The following is a 9,654-nucleotide window of genomic DNA, read 5'->3' on the forward strand; positions in this document are numbered from 1 at the left end:
CATCAGCTGCACTGTCCCTCACTCATACTAAGCCTCTTCTAGGAGTGAATTCTGCACAGGCACAGAGAGTCTCCTGTTCATCACTGAGTTTCCAGAACAGCGTCATACCTGTGTGCAGCAAATGTGATCTCTAAACCTGATTTGCTTGTGGGATTTCAGCACCCGGAAAGTGCAGAGTCTGAGCTCACTCAAGTCTGCAGCTAGAGCAACTGAGTGCTACTTATACTATCACAAGAGACTAGTATTGGTGTACTCCTTTTGTTTCTTTCTTTGACAGGGTTTCACTCTGCAGTACAGGCTATCCTCTTGACAGGCTATCCTCTTGAACTCTTGGCAATCTTCCTGTCTCATCCTGCTAAGTGCAAGGCACTATTACTTCAGAAGTACTGAAGGCAAGTCTAAATGATATTGAGCCGTCATGTCCAACTTGGTTGGATGTTATTTCAAAAAGAATGTATGTGAGACTGAAGTAGCTTGTCACTGCAGGGTGCCCTGTGTGCCCTCACAGACATGACCACCTGACACTCTGGCCTCAGGCCTGGGAGGATGTCCTGAACCTCTGCAGGGTTGCACTCTAACACAGATTGGTACAGAAGGTGTGCCAGTGAATGAAGTAGACAGCTGGGTCCCACTCCCTGACAGACAAACAGAAGTAGTCCCGTGGAGCAGGTGAAGGTTCTAAAGTAAGAATTTATTCCAAGTGCAAATGAGAGGTCGGACAGCACTCTCGAGGTCCGCATTATTCAAGAAAAGCACACATTTCAAAGCAGGTAAGAAGTCATTATGAATAGTCTCCTACCCCTTCCATCGCCACCATCCTAGCCCGAGCCGGGGCTTATAACAAAACATAGGCGCCTAATGGCCGAGAGAGAATTATACAACCTTATTTTTATTAGCATTTACCAAGACAAAAAAAAAATCAAAGTTCCGTTGCTGCTCCAATCCCACCTCCAACTGGGCCCTAAAAGGAGCAGTGTCTGCCAGGGGAGCATCTGCTACCAGAGCTGTTCTCGGAACCAGGGCGTGTGTGCATGCCACCCCTTTATGCCTGTAAACTGGCCACAGACCTCTTCCTCCACCAGGTGGGGACCAAAGGGCAGCTGGTGTTTCTCTTGTCCTCAGCTGTCAGTCTTGGAAATTTTGAAAAGATCAGCGATGTCCAACAGTGCTTGGCGGATATGGTTCCCAAAGCGCTGGGCATTCTGTGGGAACCGAGGGCTTAGGCGCACTTTCAGGATAGCTCCCACACTTCTGTTCTCACTGGGCCCACAAGCAGACTCCTCCCCACCGGAGACAGAGCTTGCTTCTGGGTTATCCCAGAGAGCACCTCTTCTTGGGAACAGGGCAGACTCACCGTCTCTGAACTTGAGAACTTGCTGGAAACGTGGAAGAACATGGTGTCCTCACCTGCAATCATGTAAGAAACCCCGTAGCCATGATCTGCAACCTAAGGACGAGAAGAAATGAGACCCAGGGCCAGCGTGCTGCATTTCCCTTCACACGGGCTCACAGGAAGAAGTCCCACGTGGGCTACTGCATTCTTGAGATCAGCTCCCTCTCCCCTGATCAAGGAAAAGTAGGCAAACCAAAGGACTGTGCCTTTGGTTCCAAGACTGAAACCTCCATTTCATCTAAAGGATGCTGCCTCCTGTGTTTGCGGGTCTAGGACTCCCACTTCCTCAGAGGCTCACACTAGAGATCACCCCAGCCCTCTCTGGAACGGGTCTCTAGCCTTCTGACAGAGTAGTAGCTCATGCGAATGTTCTGTGGGGGAAGAACTCAGGTGAACACACTTCTGAAGGGCCCAGTGTGTTCACTTGTTTCCTGGAAGCTAGCACTGGGCATGGCGATGCCTCCCTGGCAAGGCACATGGAATGGGTGGGTTCCTGTACCTGCCGTCCTGGCTCAGCAGCTATCATTTCACATTCTATTCAGGTCTCTAAATAAAGTGTTCATGCCCATGTTACCCGGTGGAGGCCCTGCGCCCCCATTCTGAAACTCCAGGGTCCCAGTGCTGCTAACCACCACCCTCCTGGGGGACTCACAGGACCAAAGCCACCTCCTGCACCCAGATGATTCGGGTACTGTTTTGGGTCAAACATGCAGATCTGGAACTGGGGGATCTGGCTGGTGGAGAGGCTCCAGGGTTCTGAAAGCACCTGTAACAGGAAGGTGGGGCCTGTCAGACACTGGGCACTCAGCGTGCGCCTGTCCTACTGGGAGTGACAGAGAACTACTTCAACCCAGGCACTCTCTGCCAGGCAAGGTGGCAAGTGCCTCTGATCCCAATACTCAGGAGGCAGAGGTTGGAGGTTCATTTGTGTGTTGAAGGTCAGCCTGAATTCTAGGCCAGCCAAGACTACATAACAAAACTATGTCTTAAATAAATCAACAAGACAATACAAAACACCAACTGGCTGGGGGTGGAGCATGCCTATAGTCCCAGAACTTGAAAGGCAGAGGCGGGTGGGTCTCTGAGTTTGAGGCCGGTCTGGTTTGCAGAGTGAGTTCCAGGATAGCCAGGGCTACACAGACAAATCCTATCTCAAAAACCAACTAACCAACCAACCAACCAACCAACCAACCAACCAATCAACCAACTAAACAAACAAAACCAAAATACAAAAGGCACTACTTGAGAGCACAGACATAGACATGTGTGGTGCAGGACTTAATTATTGCTATTCCTTAGGACTCTGGTTGATTTGAAAACCCTGGCGTCTTGTGTAAGTTCTCCTAGGCTGCCTGGGTCCCATCTAACTTGCCCCTCCTTGGCCTTAGCCCGCTTTTGTTCTTCTCACAAGTACTGTCACCGTCTGGCAGAACACCATTTGTTGGCTTTTCCTCATAAGAACATTAATTCCACAGAGCCCTATCGCAAAAAGGCCTTGGTCTATCTAAGCAAGGGGACAGAGGTCACACCCAATGACTTCACTGACCTCAGCCAGGAAAGGAGAGCTAACCCCTAAGTACTTGGAGACGACGTAAAGGCAGAAGAGGTGCCTGTCGATCCCTGCCCCTGTCATGGCTAGGCGGTACATGTTTTGGTGTTTCTCGGAAGCTTTCCGGAAGAGATCTTGGAGGTCTTGTTTCTGGGGATCAAAAGCAGAGGGGTAAAGTGGTCTTGGCCCTTGAAGTAAACAGGGGTGAAAGAGGAAGAGGAACGAGGTGTGTAGGGCTCACCTTATGGGACCCCTTCATCATGGCCTGCACGAAGGCTGATGACTCACTGGTACAGGAACGCACGGTCTCAGTTCGCCCCTCTCGGAACATCCTTGTCATCGAGGCCTCATAGGTCAGGCAGAACTTGCCTTTGTCCTGGGGTACACAGCAGGGTGAATCAAGCAGGTGGACCCCGAGGATGCCCTGAACACTCAGCAGCCCTCAGAAGCTCCTACCCGGAAATGAGCCAGCTGTAGGGCGATCTGCACAAAAGCGTCAGGGCTGGTCCGACACTTCTTGATAAGGCCTTTGCCAAAGGGTAAGAACTGGAAGCAGTATAACTCCACGTCATCGGCCAGCGCCTTTGCGACTTGGTACGAATTCTCGATGGCTTCCCGGCACTGCCGAGGTGTAGAAAGGGGTCAGTTGAGGGCAAAGGCCTCCAAGGAGGCCTCTAGATCTAAGAAGGTATAAGGGTTAGGTAGGTGACAATGAAAAGTAGAGTCAGTCCAATTAGCTTCAGGACACACAAATGCCAGCTTGGGAAGATTCGGCATGAGGCCATGCTGAACCTGGTGGAGAGGAGGGAGGCGCTATCTATCAGGCACTATGAGCCATGGATCTCAGACTTTCCCTAACCAGACAAGCTTGGGGTCTCTGCTTTCCCTGTGGCCCACAGGGCACCCTGAGAAGCTCTTGTCCCTTCCTCCTGAGGGCGAGACCTAACCCACCCATTTCTAGTCTGTATACCTGCTCAGGAATGTCCCACTGCAGCCGCTGAGGAGGTGGCAGCGTGGTGTTTGGCTCGCCCACACAGTGTCCTGTCTCCGTGTAGCCCAGGTGAAAGGTATCAGTGCCCAGGACAAACTGTGGGGATAAAAGCGAACTGGAGGAACAAGCTTCGTCACAGGTACCCTGCCGTGAAGGCGCCCTGTCTGGGGCTTTACCTCCCAGAGGTGCCCGATGATGGGAGCATCTGCCCACGAGTGTTCTGTGTTGAGGCCCAACAGACCATTCTTGCAGGAGATAAGAGTGAAAGATTTGTCAAACCACCTGCAGGAGTAGATCAGGATAGACCCACATTAGTGCAGCTCTCCAGCCCGCTGCCCCACCCCTAACACTCACGATCCAATTCCAAGAACTAACCCAGAACTTAACCTCAACTTCTATTGTTCTTTAAATTTTTTTAAAAACTACATTTGTTTCCATGTGTGTGAAAATACATATGTGTGTGCACATGCCTGCATGATGTCAAAGGACAAATTTTGGGAGCTGGTCCTTTTTTTTTGTTTTAAGATTTATTTATTTATTTTATGTATTTGAGTATGCTATAGTTGTACAGATGGTTGTGAGCCATCATGTGGTTGTTGGGAATTGAATTCAGGATCTCTGCTTGTTCTGAGCAAGGGCCCTGCTTGCTCTGGCCCCACTCTCTTCGGCATAAAGATTTATTTATTATAAGTACACTGTAGCTGACTTCAGACGTACCAGAAGAGGGCATCAGATCTTGTTATGGGTGGTTGTGAGCCACCATGTAGTTGCTGGGATTTGAACTCAGGACCTTCAGAAGAGCAGTCAGTGCTCTTAACCGCTGAGCCATCTCTCCAGCCTGGGAGCTGGTTCTTTGCATCCCACTGTTGGGGTCCTGGGGTTTGAACTCAGGTCATAGGGCTTAGCACTATTATCCTAATTATCCACTGAGCTATCACATTGGCCCTCCTAATCTCTATTCTTCTTCTTTTTAAAAAGGTTTGTTTAGGCAGTGGTGGTGCATGCCTTTAATCCCACCACTTGGGAGGCAGAGGCAGGTGGATTTCTGAGTTCAAGGTCAGCCTGGTCTACAGAGTGAGTTCCAGGATAGCCAGGGCTACTCAGAGAAACCCTGTCTCAAAAAAACAAAAAACAAAAAACAAAAAACAAACAATCAAAAAAAGGTTTGTTTATTTTTATTTTATATGGATTGATATTTTGCCTGTATGTGTGTCTATGTGAGGGTGTCAGTTACAGACAGTTGTGAGCTGCCGTGTGGGTGCTGGGAATTGAACCCAGGTCCTCTGGAAGGACAGTCAGTGCTCTTAACCTGTTGAGCCATCTCTCCATCCCCCTAATCTCTATTCTTAACCTTTAATATGCAACCTTAACTGTTACCACCTTACCTCTTAAATAATGCTACCTACCCATTCACTCTGCGTCTGACTTTTACCTTAATCTTCTGACCCTAACCACTAGCTTATAATTGTCGTCACTGAACTTTAACTTTAACCTCTGACCTGTGAGTCTAGGGCCCTTACCTGTTATAGCAGTTACCATGCAGCAAGGCTTTGCCGTAGAGGCTAAGGCTGGCCTCGTCGTCAGGGTTGTAACAGTGAGAATCTTCATCCAGGGCCACAAAGAAAGCAGCGCGTTCGATGGCATCCAGAGACATCTTGTTCTTTCCAGAGCTAAAGAAGGTCTGACGTGCCTCTGCCCACTGTACCCTGGGGATACAAGGTCAGGGAAACAGTAGAACCGATGTGTTTTTGGTTTTTGTTTTTTGTTTTTTTTTAAATCTTCGTGCCTCTTAGGATCAGGCTGAGTGTGGAGACAAGATGAGGTGGGACCACTTGAATATCCTGAAAGATGTCCTCTGGCCTTACCACCAGTGCCCTTCACTATGTATTATGTGCCTAGCCTTGGTTATACCTCTGGCCCCCAGTTCTAGGATGGAAGTGGGACCAGGCTTTTTTTTTTTTTTCTCATGAAGCCTTTAAACCTGGGCCTGGACCAATCCTCCCCACAGACCCTGGGTACCTTCCTCCTGCAGTGAGGGCTGCCAGCTTCTCCTCCCCAGGCTGAGGTGAGGAAGGGTCATCTAGGATTCTCTGGAACTGCATCTCTAGGTCTCGGGGCTTGAGCAGGCGCGAGCCCTCATAGAGCCAAACCTTGAAGAAGCGACCTTTGTGGTAGACAGCCACGTGCCTACTCTCTGAGAGGTGCTGTAGCAAGTCTATGAGAGAACCCAGCAAGCAGCTGAGGCAGCGCCTCAGAGAATACCCAGTTCCCCTCTCCAGCCCAGAAAGGGCCACCTTCCCCCACCCCCCACAGGTAGTCCCCACAGACCCTGATTTGCATCACATCTGACCTAGGCCTTCCTTCAGCTAAGCCAGTCCCTGTGTCCCAGCTAGTCTCTCCTGCCTCCTCTCAGACTCCACAAGGGATGGGCTCTCTTCTGCTGAGTTCTGCTACTCCAGCAGAGCTCATCTCATTCCTCTTTATTCATGACTACCTCCCTAGGCACTTGGAGGCCCTAAAAGGAGAGCCACCATTCTGGACCCTTTGGGGGGCGTGTGGGTCGCAGCATCAGCATCTGTCTGTAAGTAATGACCATCTAGAGTCTCTGGCAAACTGACTATTTTTCACAAATTCATGATCCTGAGACACTGGAGTGCTTAGAGACAAATAGCAGTTGAGCACCTAGCTGTCATGGCTACTGCTTCCTCCTCATGGGTTCTTGGGTGGGTAGGACTTCCTCTTCATGAGTGCCTGGCTATAGCCCAGTACCTGTCTCTTTGCCTGGGATGCGTGTAGTGTTGAACATCCTCTCCATCTGGTAGGAGCACATGGGCACCATACCCAGTGCCATGACCTGGGAGGAAGGCCCAGCGTGGCTTAGATTCAGGCCTCTTTTCCTTACCCCACCCCTCCACCCTGATGGAACTCACCGGCTTGATCTCTTCACGGTCCAGTTTGCGGCGATACATGATCATGGCGTGAACGGCATTTCCCAGACGTGCTGCTTGTACATTTGTGTTCTTAATAAGCACAAAATCCTATGGATGGAGCAGAGTCAGTAGGCTGGGCACTTCTGGCTGGGGGTCACCTGAGTGTCACTAGCCTAAGGAAACTTTTTCAGGGGCTCGAGGCATTGCATCCCCTCTCTATGTTCCAACCAACATTACATCAGGTTACTCTTCCAGAAACATAAGCTGACGGGCTCCAGCTTCGACTTTGCTTACTTTCCTTCAAAGGGGTCCCACCACAAAACAACGCCGAGAACAAGTCTTTGGATTGCACAGGATGTAAGTTGTTAGAAAGACAGTTCGTGGGTGAGGGGAATTCCAGGAGGCTAGCAGGGTAGCAGGGGTGCTTTGGACACTTGGCCCCAGGCAGCAGGAAGATCAGCTACCTGTCCCCAGGAATATGATGGGGACACCAGTCACATGAAGTGAGGCAGACAGGGGCTTCCTGAGCACTACAAGAAGCTGGCAATCATCCTGTAGTCTGGCTCCACGAAGGGACAAAAGCAAAGTATATTTTAAGGAAGCTCTAATAATGGTGTCAAGTTAGTTGAGGACCTGTGCCTGAGAGCTCAGAGAGGGAGAGCCGTGGATTAGGAAGCAATGGGGTGTGCTGTGGCTGGCCTGGGGAATTCAAGGCCAGCATCAGAATTCTCTGCCTGTTGTCAGGATCCCCATCTCTCCTTAGAGTGGTTCTGGACTGCTCTTCCAGCCTTATTCCTCCCCTTTGCTTTCTCTCAGGCCTCACTCCATGACTCCCACTCACCCATGGATACTGAGGCCAAGGCTCTGGGAACCTTGTTCCAGAGCTTGAGGACAGAGTTGGGCACACGGGAGCCCTAGGGGGCTCTGGTTTTTACCATGGCATAATAGTTGCTGTTCACCATGAGGGGGCTCCTGCTTCGGAGGTAGATGTATTCTTCCCACCAGTCACTCACCTGTGGACAGACAGGCCAGAGGGAGGTCAGAGCTGAGGAAGGCTGATGGAGAACACGTGGGTAGGAAGCAGCCCAGCCCGGCAAACTTACATAGTTAGTTGCCCACCATGACTTGAGCACCAGGTATTTCTGCAGTCTGGGGGCGGTCTTGTTCTGGAATTCCTTGGCCAATGTCTCCATGCGGTAATAGGCGTCATCATCCAGTAAGGGCCGCACAGAATCCAAGTACTGTCCAGCCAAATTATTATCATGAAGAGGTCTACCTCTGTCCTAACCTTCTTCACCACCTCTCCTCAACCAGACCCGCATTCTTCTCAAGCCAGTCCTTATCAGTGTGGACTGGTCCTCTGCCTCCAGGATTTGGGGCTCATTGGTCCTCGGGCTCTTACCCGGTGAATTGTGGCTGGCACGCTGGGGACAGGAAGCTTGGGCAGTGATGTTTGGAAGCTATAGAGCATAGGCCGCCGGCTGGACAGGAGGCGGACACAGATCTAAAGGTACAGAGCACAGCGTTGAGGCAGGGGGCTGTCAGGAAGAGCGGAGACAAACTAGAAAACAACTGAGACCTTCAGCAGCATCCCAGCTCCTTCAGGACAAACCCAGGCGCCAAGCGCCGGTGGTCAGTCCTCCTCTCCCTTCTTGCTCAGAACCCCAGGGGAGCAAACCAGAAGCCCGCACCCTCCCGTGCGTCTGCTCACAGCCCAGATCTTGGTGGCATGGCTGGTCTTGCTGTGCATCTCGAACATCCACCCATGGTAGGAGAGCAGCAGCTTCAGGGTTTGTCGGAATAAGAAAATGCCTGTCGCCCAGACTCCGGTGGAAAAGATGACCATGCTGAGAAGTGTCTTGGTCTGTGGGGTCCCACAGGGGCTATACCTATTAGAGAAGGAGGACCATTCCAGATATCCCTCTGAGGCCACCCATTAGGGAATTCTTACTGCAGTTGTTGGCTGGGAACTCCCTCTCTCTGGGAAGAAGTGGGGAAAGACCTCTCTGGTCTGAGTGTACCAAATCCAAACGCCTTGGAACCGAGAGAGATCCTTGGCCACCAATGTCCAGTACAAGACTCCTGGCCTTGGGAACTGTCCTGGCTCTTCTTCCTGGAACTTGTGTCTTCCAGGTGCCTTACCTTTCCGGGAGGAATCTCTGGATGCAATGGACCAGCCCCATGGAGATGTCCACCTTGCAGTAGTTGGAACCAACTGTTGCCATGACAACAACCAGCCAGCTGGTGGGGCTGCCAGGGTACACACCCCTAAGGATGCCATTCTGTAGGGAAGAAACAAGCATCCTACTGGAGTAGGAAAATGTCACTAGACCCCTGGGAAGTCTTGAGAAAGGGCTCCGGTCTTTGCCTCATCCATACGTGTACTACACCTACGTTATATGCCCCCACCACGTCTCCGCTCTTCTGGCGTCTGCACTACTGGATTAGAGAGACTATCTACCACAACCAGCACTGCTTGCCCAAAGCGGAGACAGATGCTGACAATGAAGCAATTTCTGACAGCCTAGGCACCTGCTGGGAAAAAGAGGCCCTGGAGAAGAGCCACCCGGAGAATCATCCCACACCTTGATTCGGATAAGGCGTTTCTTCCAGGAGTTGATTCCAGACAGGTAGATGTGTCTCAGAGCCTCCCGACTAAGCCGGAAGTCGACCCCGTCTGGGGTCACAGTGAACTGGAAAGCTACTGCCTGGTGTGCTTCCGCCATCCTGGGGTTTAGTCAGCACCTAAGAGCCGGGCCAGAAGGTGCTTTAGTGTGCCCAGCCCAGCCCC

At 51.1% G+C, this 9,654-nt stretch overlaps 1 protein-coding gene across 3 annotated transcripts in view; it reads right to left on the bottom strand.

Moving 5' to 3' along the window:
- Window positions 1–672: 672 nt before the first annotated feature.
- The window catches only part of Cpt1b (carnitine palmitoyltransferase 1B), a 9,902-nt gene continuing 920 nt past the window's right edge, over window positions 673–9,654 (bottom strand). For 2 of the 3 annotated variants that reach the window (XM_031352960.1, XM_031352949.1), the window contains exons 2-19: window positions 9,449–9,608; window positions 9,006–9,145; window positions 8,575–8,752; window positions 8,266–8,367; window positions 7,967–8,104; window positions 7,799–7,876; window positions 6,864–6,971; window positions 6,703–6,787; window positions 5,953–6,148; window positions 5,454–5,639; window positions 4,110–4,215; window positions 3,913–4,029; window positions 3,399–3,563; window positions 3,184–3,318; window positions 2,940–3,092; window positions 2,046–2,159; window positions 1,355–1,447; window positions 673–1,202 (exon numbers count right to left, since the gene is read on the bottom strand). In XM_031352960.1, coding sequence (XP_031208820.1) covers window positions 1,119–1,202; window positions 1,355–1,447; window positions 2,046–2,159; window positions 2,940–3,092; window positions 3,184–3,318; window positions 3,399–3,563; window positions 3,913–4,029; window positions 4,110–4,215; window positions 5,454–5,639; window positions 5,953–6,148; window positions 6,703–6,787; window positions 6,864–6,971; window positions 7,799–7,876; window positions 7,967–8,104; window positions 8,266–8,367; window positions 8,575–8,752; window positions 9,006–9,145; window positions 9,449–9,589 — 2,319 coding nt within the window. In that variant the 5' untranslated portion in view covers window positions 9,590–9,608 and the 3' untranslated portion in view covers window positions 673–1,118. Of the gene's footprint in view, window positions 1,203–1,354; window positions 1,448–2,045; window positions 2,160–2,939; window positions 3,093–3,183; window positions 3,319–3,398; window positions 3,564–3,912; window positions 4,030–4,109; window positions 4,216–5,453; window positions 5,640–5,952; window positions 6,149–6,702; window positions 6,788–6,863; window positions 6,972–7,798; window positions 7,877–7,966; window positions 8,105–8,265; window positions 8,368–8,574; window positions 8,753–9,005; window positions 9,146–9,448; window positions 9,649–9,654 lie in introns of those variants that run through there. The other variant, XM_031352955.1, reaches the window with a different exon arrangement.

The sequence above is a fragment of the Mastomys coucha genome, unplaced genomic scaffold, assembly GCF_008632895.1.
Source record: "Mastomys coucha isolate ucsf_1 unplaced genomic scaffold, UCSF_Mcou_1 pScaffold11, whole genome shotgun sequence".
NCBI lineage: Eukaryota > Metazoa > Chordata > Mammalia > Rodentia > Muridae > Mastomys > Mastomys coucha.